The sequence below is a fragment of the Magnolia sinica genome, chromosome 7 (assembly GCF_029962835.1).
Source record: "Magnolia sinica isolate HGM2019 chromosome 7, MsV1, whole genome shotgun sequence".
NCBI classification, from domain to species: domain Eukaryota; kingdom Viridiplantae; phylum Streptophyta; class Magnoliopsida; order Magnoliales; family Magnoliaceae; genus Magnolia; species Magnolia sinica.
This window is the reverse complement of record NC_080579.1, coordinates 80,238,924-80,259,082: the sequence shown is the minus strand read 5'-3', so window position 1 is coordinate 80,259,082 and position 20,159 is coordinate 80,238,924. Positions and strand designations below refer to the sequence as shown.

General features: G+C 39.0%; 1 protein-coding gene and 1 long non-coding RNA gene across 7 annotated transcripts in view; one reads left to right on the top strand and one right to left on the bottom strand.

Annotated features, from left to right (window-relative positions):
* Positions 1 to 19,434, top strand: part of LOC131251515 (uncharacterized) — a 36,660-nt gene extending 17,226 nt beyond the window's left edge. For 2 of the 6 annotated variants that reach the window (XM_058252271.1, XM_058252269.1), the window contains 7 exons: positions 5,883 to 5,956; positions 6,046 to 6,127; positions 6,198 to 6,323; positions 6,861 to 6,967; positions 15,641 to 15,801; positions 18,484 to 18,705; positions 18,978 to 19,131. In XM_058252271.1, coding sequence (XP_058108254.1) covers positions 5,883 to 5,956; positions 6,046 to 6,127; positions 6,198 to 6,323; positions 6,861 to 6,967; positions 15,641 to 15,801; positions 18,484 to 18,705; positions 18,978 to 19,130 — 925 coding nt within the window. In that variant the 3' untranslated portion in view covers position 19,131. The other 4 variants (XM_058252270.1, XM_058252272.1, XR_009173922.1 and 1 more) reach the window with 4 other exon arrangements.
* On the bottom strand, positions 18,763 to 19,248 carry LOC131251517 (uncharacterized). Its single transcript, XR_009173923.1, has 2 exons — positions 19,132 to 19,248; positions 18,763 to 19,096 (listed from the first exon to the last, which is right to left on the bottom strand). It is a non-coding gene; the product is annotated as an uncharacterized LOC131251517 (long non-coding RNA).
* Positions 19,435 to 20,159: the final 725 nt, after the last annotated feature.

The window sequence follows — 20,159 nt, the reverse complement described above, 5'->3', positions numbered from 1 at the left end:
GGAAAGTTTCTTCTCTTGAGCTGGTCCAACCAAACTCACATCTCAATGGGTCCATCTGAGTGTCACTTTGTTTTATAAATCTGAAAAAACAAGGCCCTCTTCTTCTTTTTTTTTTTTCGTTGTGGTATCCAAGTTAAAATTCGAAGTGAAATTATATCTTATGATATTTACTACTTCCATTCTCCTAGAAAAGCCCCAATAAGTTGGGATAAGGCTTAGAAGATGACTGTGGTGACGATTCCCCTAAAAAAGGTTTGAGTTTATGATTCATATATTTTGTGTATACAAGATGGCCCGTATCTAGTTAGTTTCATATTAAAGGAAATGATGATGAAGTATGAAATACTAATATTAGACTGCTTTAATAATGAAACTTGTGAACTAAGGTATGAGAGTCTTCCACATGCAACAAGAGCTGCTTCTGGGTATGTTAGTCTGTAAATGCTTTCACAGTAGAAGTCTTCACCATGCATATTGGGCTAAGCCCAAAATCAGATGAATAGAAGAAGATAGACTAGATAAGCCACCAACTTAATTATAGCATAGGTCATGTTTCCATCAGCCCCAAGAATTTCTCCAGGTTGTTAGCATCCCTTGTCCTGTTGAAGCACGTAGGGTTATTATAGGTCAGAAGTCTTTACCATGCATATTGGGGAAAGCCCAAAATCAGATGAATTGAAGGAGATAAAAAAGATAAGCCTTCAACTTAATTATAGTATAGCTCAGATGTTTCCATCAGCTATAAGAATTTCTCCAACTTGTTAACGTCCCTTGAATTGTTGAAGCGCTTGGGTTAGAGATCCTGACATTTTTGGTGACCTCTCTTGGAGTGAGGCCACTTTTATTTATTTATTTTTATTTTTTAATGAGGACAAGGTGTCCTCACCCCCTTTTGGGGCGAGACTATTCCCTGCAGATGCACGCAATCACCTACCAACCACGTGCATCGGGTAATCCACGGGGAGGGCAATCGAAGTAAGGCCACTATTGACAAGGCCTTTATCAAGATAATGACCATTGCCCTCATTTCCCTCAGAAAGAGTATGAGGCCAAGTTTGGATTCCTCAGGCTATATTAATGCTAAGGAAAGCAGTTCGAAAAATCTCCATCTTCACAAGCCAAATTCCTAATGCTACTACATGCATAACAGTAAGAAATACAACCCGAAGATCCTAATTTCTCTTGTTGTTCATCAGTTGGTTCGATTCCATGTGCAAGGTTTAGTGTAGTCTGGTCGGTGCATCTTGCTTAATGACTGAGGTTTCACAAGGAGTCCTCCAAAAGGCACCAGCTCTCTTCTTATTGACCGCACAATTACTTCTTGGGACAAACCGCATAGCATTGACATGTCACTCAGTGCCTTAACTCAATTCGGTTGCAAAGACTTTCTTTATAGGTGCATGTCTCAGCAATAAATAACAAGCAGTTCACTCGTTATAACACTTTGACCAAACATATCTTGATTCACCCAACTAAAGAAGCACAACATGAAGTTGTGAAAATCAATACCATATACTCAACCACATGCATGCAAGAGACCTGAGATGTAGGTAAGTTTTATGAGTGAATTTGATGCACTCTTTGGCAGTTTGCTACTCGACATAGCCACTTCCTTTTCAGTTCAATGAGTTGGAGCCCATAACAATTATTGACACCTAGATCTTATTAGCAAATATTAGTGTTGGCATCAACCTCAACTTAACATTTTATCTATATTCTATATAGTAAACTGGTGAGCTCCCAACAACACGTTACCGGCAAGTAAATTGGTGAGCTTCCTAGTATTATTTTGATAAAGAGCAACCCTTCTCTTCCATTGCTTGCTTCCACTCATGTAACAGTGCTTCCCAAGATGACTTGGAATAGCATGAGAGGATAATGATAGCACAACTTTGCAAAAAGTGGGAGACAAGCATTGAAAGAAGACATTTGGAGATGAATGACGACTACACGCACACTTACCTTTTCTCAAGGCGATGGGAACATCAGATTTATATGGTGAAGTCACTAGAACACTAGGCTTGGAAGAAGATATGGTTGATGACATATTACAATTGATCGCACTATCTATCCGTTTTCGCCATGAGCAGACTTTTAGTTGAGGAGCAGTGGGAATGAAGGAGTCGGTAGAGGGAGATTTGATTTTTTCTTCTTCCACCACAAGTGTTGACACAACTTCCACATCAAGAGATTTATTGTCTTATGAGAAGAACGAAGTGGACTAAAAATGTAACATCTACACACATATAGTCTTCGAAGTGAGGGACTATAACAATGATTACCTCTTTGTGCCTATGAGTACCTAAGGAAAATACATTTCATGGCTCTAGGATCGAATTTATTGTGGCCTAACTCCAATTGGTAAACAAAATATACATATTTAAAAAACTTTAAAAGGCAAAGAAAACAAAGGAGTATCTAGAAGTAAAACTTCATGAGGTAATTTACCCATTAAAACAGCTAAGGGCCCGTTTGGCCGGGTGGATTGGAAGGGATTGAATGGTATTAGGGTGGATGGCATGGATTTCAAGGTAATGATGGTGTTGTCAGTGGATTGTCTTAAGATCCATGGGATTGCTATATCGAGTCTGTTTGGCACGCCTGGCCAATCCCACGATTAAACCTTCCCATCCCTTCCAATCCCTCGAACCAAACACGTCCCAGGCAAATTTGAACGGATTAGGGTGGATTGGATGGGATTTAAAGGTAATGATGGTGTTGTTAGTGGATTTGTCTTAAGATCCATGGGATTGCTATATCCGGGATCAGATCACCCAGTCTGTTTGGCACGCCCGGCCAATCCCGGGATTTAACTTCCAATCCCTTCCAATACCATCCAATCCCTTCCAATCCTCCTGGCCAAACGGGCCCTAAAGGCATTTAAAAAAATAAATAAATAAATAAATAAATGCCATTAGTGCTACATCTGTCCAATAAATTTTGGAAATATTCATGTGAATTAATAAGCTTTCGTTCTACAACACCATTTTGTTGTTAGGTGTGGGCACACAACATTTGATGCAATATACATGTTTCAGAAAAATGTAGACTAAAGGATTGAGATATATATTTCTTGGTATTATCTGAACGAAGCACGAACATTTTTTAGTTAAACTGTTTTTCTACTTCATATGAAAATTCTTTAAAATAGAGAATAATTCAGATCTATCTTTCATTAAGTAAATCCAATTCATTCATGAAAAATCATTAATGAATGTAACAAAATACTTATATCCTAACCTACTGGAAATTTTAACTGTTCCCCAAAAATCTGAATGGACTAAGGAAAAGGAAATTGAACTACACATCCATTCGTGGTGGGAAAGTAACATGATGATGTTTACTTAATTGACACACTTCAAACTCAAGAATTGAGGAAAAAAAAACAAGAAATGGATAACGCTTTTAAGAGTCTTCAAGGATGGATGACCGAGATGGTAATGCCATTGATAAGGAGAGATGTTCTTCTATGCCACTACACCAACTTCACAGTCAAGATAGTATAACCTAGCATGTTCATGCCCCCCACCAATCTTTTTCTTCATCTTTAGATCTTAGAAAACACAATGTAGTCATATAGCAATTAAGAGATTTAGTGAGTTTGCTAGCAGATCAAAGACTTAAAAGGGAACTTAAGAATGTAAAGAATAGACGACAATAAAAGGGAAGAACATGGATGGATAATACCTATATCATATACTTTGATACTTTAGACTGCATACCATTTGTCAAGGTGACAGATGATCCCATTAATATTGTGTGAACGGAGGAAAATGCACTACTTGTCATATGGTTAGATGCTCTAGAGTCAATAATCCATGGAGCAGAGAATTTTCCGTACTTGAGGACACTAATGTAGTCATAGGAGGAGGAGCAATAGAAGTATCAAGAATGAGCCAATTCTACATATTTTTCAACAACTTGGATACTCCTCTTGAGTAAGATTAACCATCTCTCTAAGTGTACGTGACTGTTGCATTGCATAAGTGAAACTACCTAGATGAGACCTACTGCGCTCTCGAATGTGAGATGCTTAATTAGCCTATGCTGGCTTTCCGTGAAGATCTCAACATTTTCCAACTACCACATTCTCCTCTCACTTCACCACAATTGTCTTGATTACCTCAGCCGCTATGACCACTACCTCTACCTTGTATAATAATGATGCAAGTGTAGAGGTATCATTGACTTTGTTCGTAGACCCCAAGGATACACGTTGGAGGCGTGCGTATGCCTTATTCAGAGATGGCACATCCTTCCCACCTAAACTCTCTGCGCAAATAGGCTCGTACTTGGGCTTTAAACCAGAAACAAATTTAGCCACCTGAAACTCCTCACGTTGCTAGCATTGCTTTTCCAAATATGTAGTGTGAGGTTGGTACACATTTTGATCCTCCCACATTCCTTTAAGTTTTGAATAATATTCACCCAGGGATTTATCTCCTTGTTTAAATCCAAATATATCTTCAAACAATTGGTACGTATGAGAGATTTTGTGTCAGATGAATACATCTCTCGTAATGCATCCCACACTTTGCAATATCCAAAAACATTTTGTTGGTACTGATGGATAATTCCATACTATGCCATAGTTATGACATAATTTGAGCATTCTCTTAGATCCCTTTTTCATATGCTCTCATCAGGTTTCTTCACAGTTAAGCATTTCAATTTTACCTAGATCCATTGTTCATATGTACCAGAACTCTCATCAGGTTTCTCCGCGGTCAAGAATTTCAATTTTCCCTTGATCCATTGTTCATATGTGCCAAAACTCTCATTAGGTTTATCTATGGTCAAGCATTTCAATTTTCCCTTTGCCATTAAAAATACTTGAATGGACTTTAGACCATTGGAGATAGTTTGTTCCATTTAATTTAATAGAGGTTATTAGATGGATTTATTAATCCAGTTCTCAAATCACTTCTCACTTCCATTTGGGACAAGGGACTAGAATATATATCGCAAGATTCGCAACCTTATGCGAACGCGGGCTAACCTTTTGCAACCAATTAACACTCAACTTGTACGCTTTACACGGTATGCACACCACGCTCAAAGAGAATAACCAGCTCACATTCCCACTTGTTCCAACCAATCACTAGGGTCGACGATCACGAACACCACATCTGACTAAGGCAATCAGTCCACACGTTCACACAAAGAAGCGATGATCATGAACACTTCATCCCCTTCTAATACGGTGTAGATTTGTAAACTAGAAGTAAAAGAGAGGAAAGAGCTGTGAAAAGATGGAAAAGAGGATTATAGGTCTAGACATCCCCTCTTATCTTTATATTACTAATAAGTGAAAAAGACAAACACCCATAAGTAATAAAAGCAAAATTTTCTCTTAAGTCCTAACCATGAGACCTAATCCAATTTAACTAAAGAATGCACAAGAGAAGGTGGTAGGTGGGCCGTATGACCTGTATTTCTTATGCGTTAATAGTTGCCACTTAAAAATTTAAGTAAAATTAGATGAACCCATTCTTAAGTGGCAACCAAACAGACCCAAAGGTCCTAGAAATAGGAGTATTCAGAGCTTCAACTGAAGAAAAAGCTCTTTATTTGGAAGAGTTTCAGTATTGGCATTTTGTTCAACTTCTGTCCAACAAATGGCATTGACATTTCATGCAAAGTCATTTCTGTTGCTGCCTTCCTAAAGGAATTAGGAATTCTTCAGCTGGATGCCTTATCAGTAAACTAATGGAGAATTCCAGTATTTTCAGCACGAATCCTTTTCAGTTCTCTTGTCCAGATGTTAGATTGGTCTTGTTTTCTATTAGTTTGCAATCCTGCGTGTTAGGTTCTCTGTAGACAGTTACTTGTCCAAGAACATGCAAGAATTTTCTTATTGCTTTGGTGTTCTCTATATGCAGAGAAGTAGGTGTGTTGTGGAGCAGTGAAAGCAAGCTGTACATCCTACTCATAGATGGATTACTTGATGGGACAGGTTATTTTTGCACAATATGTTGTCCAGTTAGAGAACTTTTAAAGACCATTCTCTCACAACTTTAGTTTGATTGGATTGGTGTTCCTCAGCAAACATCTCAAAAGTTGTGGAGTGCCATAGGGTTGAAGACATAAAGGAAGTAGTGTTCGGAATAGGATTACAGGTTTTGAGGTTCGTTTCTAGTTTACTTGTTTTAAGAATTAGCTAACCAGTCAGTTTTATTTAAGTTTGTCTTTATCAGAGTGCACATCAAGGGGGATGCATCATACCTTTTCATAACAAGGACTATTGAGAAATCAAGGAGATTGCTGTGTCTACTGCAAGTTTGTGATTCAAGTGACACAAGTAATAGATGCTCTGTACGAAGGTGATTTCTCCAGCTGCCACCCTATATTTCTTACTCTGAAAGAGTGACCAACTACAGTGACAAGTCAAGAACCATAAATATTTCGGAGAATTGCAAGTCACTGACCCTCAAACATTTAGTTTGCTGAAGGCAGGATTGCGCATGTTTTGGCCCATGGTTGTGATCAATGCTGTTGTTCTGATGGGCCCACCTCATATGGAGGATGCTCCAAAAAGTCTCTCAGACTGAAAGATCCTAACTTTTTGATGTTTGGCTTATTGCTCCAAAAAGGCTCTTAGACTGAAAGATCCTAACTTTCTGTTAATGGAACTGTTGTTGTATTTTTTCTATTTGCCGTCTATTTGTAGGGGTTATGATCTTATGGTCTGAGGTCCTTGGGGCAACCCCATCCACGGTGAGGCCTCCTCAGAATCAGCAATCTGGATAACCGAATCATGGGGCCACTTGTACAAATCCTGCACCTCAGAAAACTATTTGTTGATTTATATAAATTTTGCATCTCTGTGTTGTGTGGGACGTTGAGAATTTAAATGGCAGTTGGGAGCAGGTTCAGGTCAAATTGTTTGAGGATCAGATTTGTGAAGGTTTGGAGCCGAGCATATTTCAGTACTCAATGCTGCTGTTTTGGCACGATAATGGCAATGGTATGCTTTTGAGTGGCATAAATTGTTTTATCACATTCATAAGGTCTTGTATTCTTGTGGGACTATACATGCCTATCAGTTGTTATGCATGCTTGTTTCATTATCAGTTCTTCTTGGCTTCTGTTGAAACATTGCTTGTTTTAACTAAGATTTTGAAACAAAGGTAACAAGCAAAACTTCAAATTTCCAATAAATGGTTCAGTTACCATATTAATCATTTTGGAAGTAGTATCAGACTCTGAATTGTATGGGTAGATAAATATTTACCTGCAGACTTTTGTGCTCAGAGGGCTCGTCTTGGATGGTTTGTTCTAGATATCCAAGATTATCAAATACAATTCGTATCACATATCCCATGGGTGTAAGCTTCAAACACCCAAAATCACAAATCATACATAATTGTATGATTATTGCATCAAATTGTATGAATTGTACAAGGGCACAAACAACATTAAAAAAAAAAAAAAAAACAAAAAAAAAAACGGTATTTTTTCATTTTTATACATTTTTTTCTTATTTTTTACTCTTTTGCCATGTAAAAGGCCCTCCCCTTAAAAAAAATCCTCATGTTTGTTTTTTCTTATCTATTTATTTATTTATTTATTTATTTATTTTGTGTGTGTGTGTGTGTGTGTGTGTGTGTGTGTGTGTGAGAGAGAGAGAGAGAGAGAGAGAGAGAGATTCTATAGAGATTTTTTTTTCCAACTTTTTTTTAAAGAAAATCCGAAAAATTGATTCAATAGGATTTAGCCCCTATTATGGTATCCAATACAATGGCAATTTTGACAACATTGGAGATGTCAGCTCTATGACAATTCACCTTTCTGGGTAGTGTGAAATAGTTGTTCTGAGGTGCAATGTAGGGCTTGACCACGTTGCAACGCAAGTCATTTTCTAATCACGTATTGGTGGGTTCCCTGCTATTTTGTGTAGCCAACCAGTGTTCGAAATATCGGTATTGTGTTACATATCACATCCTTAGGATACAAATACATATCGGTTATCGCACAGGATATATTGTCTGTATTGGGTAATTTATCGCGCTTTTTGGGAAACATGGGGAAACATTGGGAAAATGGTTGAATTTTTCAATAAAACTTCAAGGATTGTTAAAAAAAGACTTTAATACACACTTTTAAATCATAACATCTCAAAAAAAAAGTGCACATAATAGGTTTCCTTTGTTTAGGGTCCTAAGCTATGCGTTGTATGACTAAAATAATGCAACTATATTCAAATTGAATGCATAACATTTAGAGTGTATGTATTGATCATTTCATTAAACATTCCAAAATACTTCAAAATTGGTCTCAATCGACAGTTGGTTAAAGGAAAATTTAAATAAAAAATTAATATTTTAATTTAAAAAATTATTAATTTTTAATTAAAAATGAATTTATTTTCTGAAAATTGGCAAGGACCTAATAATTAGTAGGTCAGCCCTCATACATGCTTGATTTCATGTTTGGAGTGCAATATTGCAAGCAATTTGTGAGAAATTGAGGAAATTTTGAATTGTCCCCAATTTTCCCCAAATTGGACATCCTACACTCAAATTTCGAAATTAGAGTGTATGGTATGTGATGATCATTTCATCAAATATTCCTAAATACTTCGAAATTAGTCTCAATTGATGGTTGAAGGAAAATTTTGAAAGAAAAAAAGAATAAAAAAAACAAAACATGGAGAACATGAAGAACCAATAGATATCGAAATCAAAGCTCCAATTTCATGATTTTTCATGCAAAACATGAAGAACCGATGAATTTATAAAATTATAACCATTCGACATTGATTTAACGTAATTTCTGTTGAGATGTGGAGCCACATCTGGGGGCCGCATGACCGGTCGTGGGCCCTGCTCAACTGGTCGTGCAGCCCACACAACTAGTCGTGGACTGGCTCGACTCAAAGTCCAACGAGCATCAATTTTGGATTCCGAGGTGCTCGACCGGTCGTGGCCCATGCTCGACCGGTCAAGGGGTCCTCTCGACCGGTCGTGCAGCCTGCTCGACCAGTTGAGGTTACGCAGTTTCGTTTCCGGATTTGATGCGGACTGCGGATTTTTAAGTCGGCTTTCGCAAGTGTGCGAAAGGAAAGTTGCCTACACTATATATAGGAGTCCTTAGGGCTTTTTTAGGGTATGGGGAAATAATTCTAAGGTGTGGGCAAAGGGTTTTCTATGTACTTCCAAAGTAGAGGTTAGTATGTTGCCTTGTAATCTTCGTTTTTCTTCATAATGGAAGTTTGCATCCGTGGTTTTTTACCCTTGTTGGGATTTTTCCACGTATATCTTGTCTTGTGGTTTGTTTGGAATGCTTTGATTATTCTAGCTTATATTTCTTCTTGTTTATTGTTTGTGGGTGAGACTTGAGATTGGATCTTGGTTCACTGCGTTGTTGGCGTGCTGCTCGACAACTGGTATCAGAGCTATTGGTTTAGTTCTATTGGGAGCGATGACGGAAGAAAGGAAGACTAGAATTGAGAAGTTTGATGGTTCAAACTTTGCCTTCTAGAAGATGCAGATGGAGGATTATCTGTATCAGAAGGACCTCTATATTCCTCTAGGAGGAAAAGAGAAGAAACAAGAGAAGATGACAGATGATGAATAGTTTTTATTGGATTGGAAGGCTTTAGGAATGATCTGAATCTCTTTGTTTAAGAGCGTCGCCTTCGATATATCCAAGATGAAAACCACAAAAAAATTAATGGAAGCCCTAGTCACCATGTATGAAAAACCCTCAGCGTCCAACGAGGTTCATCTTATAAAACAGTTATTCAACATGAAGATGTCAGATGGTGGGAGCGTGGTTGAACATCTAAACGAGTTCAATCCAGTCACGAGCTAGTTGGAATCCATTGGCATTGTTTTTGAGGATGAGGTTAGGGTGTTATTGATCTTATCCAGTCTGCCAGACAGTTGGGATGGTTTGGTGATTGCTGTGAGCAATTCCTCAGGGTCGACAAAGCTGAAATTTGATGATGTGGTCGGTCTAATTCTTAGCGAAGAATCTAGAAGAAAGGCATCAGGAGTTTCAGGGGATTTAGGGAATGCTTTAAATGTTGAAAGAAGAGGAAGATCGTTGAACAAAGGAAGCAATAAACACGGGCGTTCTAAGTCGAGGAAGAAGTCCAAGGGACCGAAAGACAAGGATGGGTGTTGGAGTTGCGGCAAGAAGGGGCACATGAAACGTGATTGCAGTGTGCTCAAGAAACAAGAAGGAAGCTCTCAAGGCGGGAAGGATTCAGTGAATCTATCTGAGGAGAGTGACACAGAGGCGTTAATCTTGTCTCTTGATGCGAGGAATGAGTCTTGAGTTATAAACTCGGATGCTTCGTTTCATGCCACTTCATGTAAGGAAGTTCTGCGTAATTATGTATCAGGTAACTTCGGGAGAGTCTACCTGGATGATGATGAGCCGTGCAGTATTGTTAGAAAGGGGGACGTTCATGTAAATCAGACAGACGGAACGATTTTGAAATTGAAGGATGTCAGACATGTACCGAGTTTGAAACGTAACTTGATCTCAGTGGGGCAGTTGGCCGATACTAGTTATGTGGCGACATTCACCAGTGATTCCTAGAAGATCACAAAAGGTGCCTTGGTGAGATCTCGAGGCAAGAAGGAAGGTACTTTATACGTGACTTCAGGATCGTATAGTTCACTCGCAGTCGCATCAACTGGAGTGAATGGGCAGTTATGACATCAGAGGCTGGGACATATGAGTGAAAAGGGGATGAAAGTGTTATTGTCAAAAGGGAAGCTACTAGGGCTGAAGTCTATTGACTTGGAATTCTGCGAGGACTGCGTGTATGGCAAGCAGAAGAGGGTAAGTTTCAAGAAGACGGGACATGCTCCAAAGACGCATCTATTAGAGCTTGTACACACTGATGTGTGGGGACCGGCACAAGTATTATCTCTTGGTGGCTCACGTTATTTTGTTTTCTTTATTGATGATGCTAGTAGAGAACTGTGGGTCTATTTCTTGAAACGTAAATCTAATGTATTTGATGTATTTAAGAAGTGGAAAGTTATGGTAGAAAACGAGACAGGTAAAACAATAAAATGTCTCAGATCTGATAATGGGGGAGAGTACTGTGATAAGAGATTTGAGGAGTATTATGCAGCAAATGGAATCAAACATCAGAAAACGATTTTAGGGACACCGCAGCAGAATGGTGTGGTTGAGCGCATTAACAGGATTATCCTTGAGCACGCCAGGAGCATGAGGTTACATGCAGGGTTGCCCAAGACCTTTTGGGTAGATGTTGTGAATACTGCCGCATATCTCATCAATAGAAGTCCCTCAGCACCATTGGATGGTGTGCTACCAGAAGAAACGTTGACTGGGAAAGAAGTGAACCTTGCACATCTTAGAGTGTTCGATTGCACTTCATATGTTCACATTGATGCAGAGCATAGAAACAAGCTGAATGCGAAATCCAGGAGGTGCACGTTTATAGGCTACGGGCTGCATGATTTTGGTTACGGGTTTTGTGATGCAAAAAACAGAAAAATCATCAGAAGTAAGGACGTAGTTTTCAATGAAAAAGTGATGCATAAGGACAATGTGCAGGAAAATAAGGTCGAGAAAAAGGAATTCGTAGAGTTGGAAGAGTTACCGGGCACGAGTGTTATAGCGCCACAGGATGATCATGCACAGGAGCATTATGAGACAAAGCTGCATACACCGGTTGTGAGGAGGTCTACTCAGGAGAGGAGACCCATGGTCGGATATTCACCCTCCTTACATTATCTACTGCTGACAAATAATGGTGAACCAGAGTGTTTTGAAGAGGCATTACAGTTGGATACATGGGTTAAGTGGGAGCAGGTCATGGATGATGAGATGGACTCTCTTGAGTCTAATCTTACATAGGAACTAGTTACTCTCCCCAAGGGTAAGAAAGCTCTTCATAACAAGTGGGTTTACAGACTGAAGGAGGAGCACGATGGTTCGAAACAGTACAAAGCTAAATTGGTTGTGAAAGGGTTTCAACAAAAGGCAGGTATCGATTTCACTGAAATATTTTCACCTGTGGTGAAAATGTCTACGATTCGTATGGTCTTGAGTATAGTGGCCACATAGGACTTACATCTAGAGCAGCTAGATGGTAAGACAGCCTTTCTTCATGGGGACCTTGAATAAGAAATATATATGCATCAGCCGACAGGATACGTGGCACCAGGAAAGGAGAACAAGGTATGTAAACTAAAAAAGAGTCTATATTGCCTGAGGCAGGCCCCGAGGCAGTGGTACAAGAAGTTCGACAGTTTCATGTCGGGAAACGGTTTTAGGAGATGTCATGCAGACCACTGTTGTTATTTGAAGAAGTTTGATACGTCGTACATCATCCTTCTTCTGTACGTTGATGATATGCTTGTGGTCGGTTCAAGCATGAATGACATTTCAGATTTCAGAAGACAACTGTCTAGAGAATTTGCCATGAAGGATTTAGGTGCAGCAAAACAAATCCTGGGCATGAGGATAAAGCGTGACAGGGAAAACAAGAAACTGGTTTTGTCACAGGCAGAATATATAGCCAAGGTACTTGATCGATTCAATATGAGAGGTGTTAAGCCGGTTAGCACTCCATTAGCCAACCACTTCAAGCTATCTAAGGAGCAAGGTGCAAAGACGCAGGAGGAACGAGACTACATGACTAAAGTCCCATACGCGTCAGCTATAAGGAGTCTCATGTATGCTATGGTGAGCACGAGACCAGACATTGCTCAAGCAGTGGGAGTTGTTAGCAAGTTCATGAACAACCCCGGGAAGGAACATTGAGAAGCTGTGAAGTAGTTCCTTAGATACCTGGTAGGTACTAAGGATGTAGGGCTATGTTATGGTGGATCGGAAATCAAGTTACAAGGCTACGTGGATTCAGATTTGGCAGGAGATATCGACAGCAGAAGAAGCACTACAGGTTATGTCTTTACTCTAGGTAGTGCTGCAGTCAGTTGGGTCTCTCAGTTACAGAAGATAGTATCTATCAGTACGACAGAAGCAGAATATGTTGCGGCTACAGAAGCGTGCAAGGAGATGGTGTGGATGCAAAGTTTCATGGAAGAGTTGGGTAAGAAGCAAGCAGATTGCAAGCTGTACAGTGACAGTCAGAGTGCAATACACTTGGCTAAGAATTCAGCCTTTCATTCAAGGACTAAACATATTGCTATCAGATATCACTTCATACGTTCGTTACTGGAAGATGAATCAATTGCTCTGGAGAAGATTCATACAAGTGAGAATCCTGCGGATATGCTGACCAAGGCGGTCACACGAGAGAAGCTGAAGCTCTGTTCAGCTTTGATCGGTCTTCAAGCTTGAAGACGGGAAGGTGGTACACTCCGGATGTATAAGACGAAGGTTTATGACAATGTGTCTCCAAGTGGGAGATTGTTGAGATGTGGAGCCACATCTGGGGGCCGCACAATCGGTTGTGGCCCCTGCTCGACCGGTCTTGCAGCCCACACGACCAGTCGTGGACTGACTCGACTCAAAGTCCAGCGAGCATCAATTTTGGGTTCTGAGGTGCTCGACCGGTCGAGGGGTCCTCTCGACCGGTCGTGCAGCCTACTCGACCAGTCGAGGTTACGCAGTTTCGTTTCCGGATTTGATGCGGACTGCGGATTTTTGAGTCGGCTTTCGCAAGTGTGTGAAAGGGAAGTTGCCTAAACTATATATAGGTGTCCCTAGGGCTTTTCTAAGGTATGAGGAAATAATTCTAAGGTGTGGGTAAAGGGTTTTCTATATACTTCCAAAGGAGAGGTTAGTATATTGCCTTGTAATCTTCGTTTTTCTTCATAGTGGAAGTTTGCATCCGTGGTTTTTTACCCTTGTTGGGGTTTTTCCACGTATATCTTGTCTTGTGGTTTGTTTGGAATGCTTTGATTATTTTTCTAGCTTATATTTTTCTTGTTTATCGTTTGTGGGTGAGACTTGAGATTGGATCTCAGTTCACTGCGTTGTTGGCGTGCTGCTCAACAATTTCAACAATAAAAAGGGATCAAAAATTGAAAATGCTCATCGGGTCGAACATGTGGGATATATCGGCACTACCCGTGGGTTTCGTATCGCACAAGTGGGATACAAGATATATCGTGGGATATATCGGCTGATATCATCGATATTTAAAACATTGTAGCCAACTACTTGGGCATACCCTTTCATGTTTGTGGGTGCTTTGTTCTTAGCAGTTCCCTAAGCAACCTCCCCCTCCATAATGCTATTTTTGTGTTCACCCTTTGGGGCATGCATGTAATAGTTGGGCTGGTAATCGATACTAGGTGGGACGTTGTTGGCTTATGAGTGGTGTTAATGTGAACCTTTGCCATGGCGAGTTTCAAGAGTCATGTTGAAAGAGGATGGTCAATATGTGGTTGTCAGCCAATCATAAAATTTTTGCCAATCTACCATTTAAGAGTGAATCCCAAATTACAGGGAGAAAGGGTAAGATGATGATGATGACTACAATTTATAAACATGTGGACAAACAATCTTAGGGCCGGTTTGGTCCATGGGATTAAATGGTATGGAATTGCATTAGATGGGATTAACACCATTATTGCTCAATGATCACATGTCTGGAAATACCATGGTATTTTGGCCATCCAATCCCCATGTTTGGGATAAAGTTCTTGCTATGGGAAAAACATTGGATTAAGCAAAACCTCATTTGGTGGACCATGGAATTGTAATCAACGAACCAAATTCACAACGGATATCGGTCACTTGTACACATGTATGACTAGAATGTCTCGTGTAAAGGGCGTATATGGATGGACGGAATAGATAAAACACATGCATCAATGTGGGGTCCACATGTGTAGTGGATTTCAAATTCCACAGGAAATCCTCTATTGGACCAAATGCAATTCCATCCCTTCTTGTCCTCCCCAAATGCCGGATGGAATTTGCATGGGACCAAATGCAATTCCATCCCACCTAAGCCCATGTACCAAACGGGCCCTTAGAGACCTAACTAGATCCATCAATCCAAGTTCTCTTGATATTTCTTGAACTAATTTTTAATGGTTTCTAAAACTTGTTAACATTGCATAAAGAAACAAAAAAGCATGCTTCACCTGCAAGAATAATCCTGTGAGAATCCTTAATCGGAAGTAGAATTCTCAACCATTTGCAGCTATGGATCTTTGTGCTGGAAAAAAAAAAAAAAACTAACACACCATATCCCAGATCTTGGAAAGGAAAGAATAGTGACATACATTAGTTTAAGACTTTGTACAATATAAATATGGCCATTGAAATTTATGTCAGGAGTTGATCTAAAGATAGCCTAGTTGTGGTCCTGGACCAATCAAATTGTCCAATTTGGAAGGTTGGACTGATCCTGCTTGAGTGATAAACCTGCCCTCATTTTATGCAGCCTCCTATTTAAGCTGTTGATTGGAGGCAGTAAATGATGATTGCTATTGCCCTCACAAATTAGTAAATCAGACCTCGTAAAGAAATATATCTTTGAAACTCATGTTAGAATTAAGCTTTTCTTTTTTGGCAAAACTAAAGTGATTCCATACCATGTAGTAATACGGTTGAGTGAATTATGATCTCAAGCCTCAACACTTATTCTGTTCATGTTTTAGATATTTCATTTTTTGAAGTTTGAGGAATACTAGATAGTGTTTAACATGTTTTATTTTATGATGGACAGGGGAATCATGGCTTTTGAGATCTCTATTTGTGATTGAAGGGTACGTGCTTGTGTGCATTGAAGATCTTGTACACTTCAGCTCTCGCACAGATGATGTTGGAGTATCTTCTCCATATTTCTCCCTTGATTCATGCTGCCCCATCTGTGGCATAGTGGAAATGGTAAATTTCTGTTTATCTGTGCTTTCTTTATTATTACAAAGATGAAGAATTATGCATAAGAATGTGAACAGTGCCCCACATTCTGTACTTGTGGGACACAAGTTGATCCTGGCCATTTATCTGATGGGACCCATCTTAAATGGGGGTGTGCCCAAAGATTTCACACATTGGTGGATCTTATTTTGATGGTTAGGGAAAAAACTACTGCAATACTCCATACAGAAGACCACAAGATTGGATGGCTAGGATCTTCTAAACTAGAAGAATTTTAAGCATTCCCATCCTTACCAACCATGGGATCAGTGGTCTGGATCACTGAACCAAGGGTCCCATTTATATGGAGTGGGCATATCAGGGATTGATAATTCCATGGCAAAGATTCCCTTCAATGTCTAAAATGTCAACTATACCCAATAATTCTGCGAAGTATGGTGTTGGATATGCTTATCCCTGACATCTACGCCCATAAAATTTTATCCCTAATATGAGCATATACTAGGAATCTAGAACTAATTATTTTATATGGAGTCAGATTCTAGATCTAGAGAATTTAGAAAAAAATGAAGAAAATAGGTTTAAAGAAGAGAATACCTTGAGAAAAGAAAGAATGAGAGAGAAGGAGATGAGAAATCACTTCCCTGGGTCTCATACCCTCTTCCAATCACTAGAAGTCGAAGACGGAATCGTCTGACCTTGAAGATCCGTCTAACCTTGAAGAAGAAAAGCTTCTTTTTTTTTTTCTTTTTTTTTTTTACATATACATGACATAGCATCATGAGGTTTAGGGCAAAACACCCTTATAAATTCGGAATTACATTAAATGACCAAAATACCCATACTAAAAAATGTTTCAAAAAAAGAAGAAGAGAAATTTGCACAAAAAATTGCGCGCGCACTGTCTCAAAACTCGAATAAATAAAATATTCATAGGATAAACTCAAATCCAAGATGCCCGATGGGCCTCAATGATATGGCAAATTGGCAAAAAAGGTGGGCCGAAACGATCCAACAGTCCAAATATCTCCTTCAAGCAACTTATACATGTCACGAACACATGTGTAAGGTCTTCAACCTCTAGAGACCTGACCCGTACCCGTCATCTAACCACATCGATACAGGTAATGTACGTCTCATGCGTTGATATACTTTGAATGGTCTGATGTCTGCATCACTCATGGCCTAAAATGAGCTGCCAAAATGAATGGACGGCGTGGATGAAACACATAAATCAAGGTGTGGCCCATAGAGTTTTGCCACGTTGCACTATACTTGACACACAATTTGAGATTCTTGTTTGTATGGAATGCCGTATTTCTCTAAGAAATGCCCTGGTAAATAAGTATTACTTATTTACCTTTGACTCCATGTAATTACAACCAATCAAACAGGCCCTAAAAGCGCAAGGGGAAGGTCTAAGAGGATGTGGATGGAGGTAGTAAGAAAATATTTTATGACCTATAGTTTAACTGAGGACATGGTCCTTCATTGAGTGCAATGGTGGAAGGGACTCATGTAGTTGACACCAATTAGTTGGGATAAGGCGTAGATTATGATGATGATCATGATTGTTAAAAACCTAATCAACAAGAGGACGTGGATGGAGGTCATAGCAAAAGATTTTATGACCTATGGTTTAATTGAGGATATGGTCCTTGATTGAGTGGAATGGTGGAAGGGATTCATGTAGCTGACACTAATTAGTTGGAATAAGGCTTAGATTACGATGATGATGATGATTAAAAACCTAATCAACAATAGGAAAATAGAGCCATACTTTTGGGTCAGTAAAAATAGTGACCCATGGTTATGGACAAGTTAACGAAGCATTTGCAAGAAGATATCCAATGGTGTATGTTCTTTGCAGGTGAGATAGTTTTGATTGACTAACCAAGGGAGGGTGTAAATACAAAGCTAGATTTATGGATGGGTCTTTTAGAATATAAAGGATTTAAGCTTGCATGGACTAAAATAGAGTGTATAGAGTGCAATTTTAGTAACGACAGGAGTGAAAACAAGCAATTGATTAAGATTGTTGACTAAAACGTCTCCCAAGATGACCTTGGGTCAATAATTCATGACGATGGAGAATCTGAGAAGGATGTTGCCCATAGAATTCAAGCTGGGTGGAAGAAATGGAGATGTGCCTCTAAGAGTTTTATGTGATCGTCGTGTACCACTGAAATTTAAAGGGAAATTTTATAGGATAGTTATAAGGACCAGCCGTGCTTTATGGGACAGAATATTGGAAAGTTAAAGAACATGTTTATAGGATGAGTGTAGCTCAAATGAGGATTTTTTAAATTTTTTTTTTGAAAGGATGTTAATATTATTTCACAGAACCGAAGTTCAAAATTTACAAAAATACAAACCCAATATACAAGCCCAAGCGAGTTAAAATCCCAATATACAATTCTATGTTTTTTGTCCAAGTTGAAATGATCTGAAATGCAATTCATTAGGTCATTTTCTACTTTATCGAATTGAATATTGCATGTTGACTCACGTTGAGCATCAGAATGCAACTAAACCATGATGGATGATCTCCTTTGTCAAATGCACTGACTACAATACATGTGTGGATCAAATGAGATCCTGCTCATCTTAATGAATATAATATGAAAGCCTCACATGATTTTAATCCCTTGATTCATAAGATAATCCAGTCTGATGCTTCATTTCCAGGTAATCGAACCCAGGGAAAGTAGGTGTGTGACCTTGTCTTTGAACCATGCTGCATCCAGGAAAATCAACTTTTTGCCTGACCTTGGGAAGAAAAAGCAGTTTGAACAGTTGACTTCGGCCCCTCTCACATGGAAACTTAAGTGGTTTTCTGAAGATGCTGTGCTCAAGTTTGTGTCATTAATCAAGGCCATCCATTTAGGAGTAAACATGTCCCCTTTACCTGTAAGATGTGTATCTTGATTTTGTACAACATCCGTCGGTTTTGTATTCTTTCATTCATTCTTTTTTTTTTTTCCCTTTTTCTTTATGCTGTTCTTTCTTATTGTTTCTTTTTAGCTGCTCTGTGTGATGAGCTGTAGGTGTGGCTTTGCATTCTTTGATTTGTGTTCTTTCAATGGTTTGTGTACAGATCTGTACAGAACATCAAATGAAAATGTCAACAGTTGTGTTTTTCGCATTCTTTGATTTGTGTTCTTCCAATGGTTTGTGTACAGATTTGTACAGAACATCAAATGAAAATGTCAACAGTTGTGTTTTTCTCAATATCTACATTCCAATACACACGATCGATGGTCTCACCTCCAAAGTCAACATATCACCTCAATGAGTTTTTCTTTTTTCCTTTTTCTTTTTTATTCGTTCTTTAACTTTTTTAGATCTTTTCATCAACCTTTGTTTCACATACAAAGAAGCTGAAGCAATGGTCATTCACTTGCTTCCACAATGCCGAGAGGAACATTCGAGAGAAGATTTACTGAACTTTCAAGGTCTCTTGAGTTCTTTTAAGGATCTTTTGCTGAAGTTTTCAGAAACTGAGGGGAAGAAGGCTGGCATGGATTAGGACTCTTGACAAAGGGTGATTCAAGAGGGGATTAGGTTCTTGTTTGGCAATCCATCCCGTCTTTGTCATATCATCAATTTAATGGTTCTGGTCTGGTAATTTTGGTAGGAACGACGATGTGGAACTATGGCAATTCAGCTTTGTTGTTGAAGGAAATTAGAGTCGTGGATCACACGTTGACTATTTTGATCACTGCTGTACAGCCTGTTGGATATAAGCTGTCCAACAGGTTGGACCACAAGCTATGATCCACCTAGCAATAACTTCCAACCTTCATGTATGTGCAACATTCAAGCGCTCCAATAAGTTGGCTCCAGGATCACCTTGTGCAAAAGTCAGCTGCATGTACTCATTGACACTTTCCTTCAACACTTTGTATTTTTCTTTCAATGGCTAGATATATTGTTTTCTATGGTGTGGCCTACATGATGAGTAAGATGGGGCTGCTTTTCACAGTGTAATCTTCATGGTGGGCCCAATCTATTGGAAGGGTTCGGATGGCACTTGATAGGTTGGTTATCCTCTGAGTGGTCGCAAATGGTTGGAAGTGAGACCTAATGTTTCAATCCCTGCTATTTTTTTACGAAAAGTTCACGTTGGCTAAGTGAGCTAAAACCTATCTCAAAGCAAAAAAGGAAATAATAATTATAATAATATCAAAAAGAAAAAAGCAAACTTTTTTAAAAAGAAAAATTGGAGGGTGATTCAGGCATGGAGATTGGTCGTTATCATCCCTTGATAGAATTAAAGTCCTTTTGATATTAAAGGAGTATTGAATGGATTTTATTTTCATTTTCATTGGGATTAGATTTAATAGAGGCAAAGAATGAGTTTT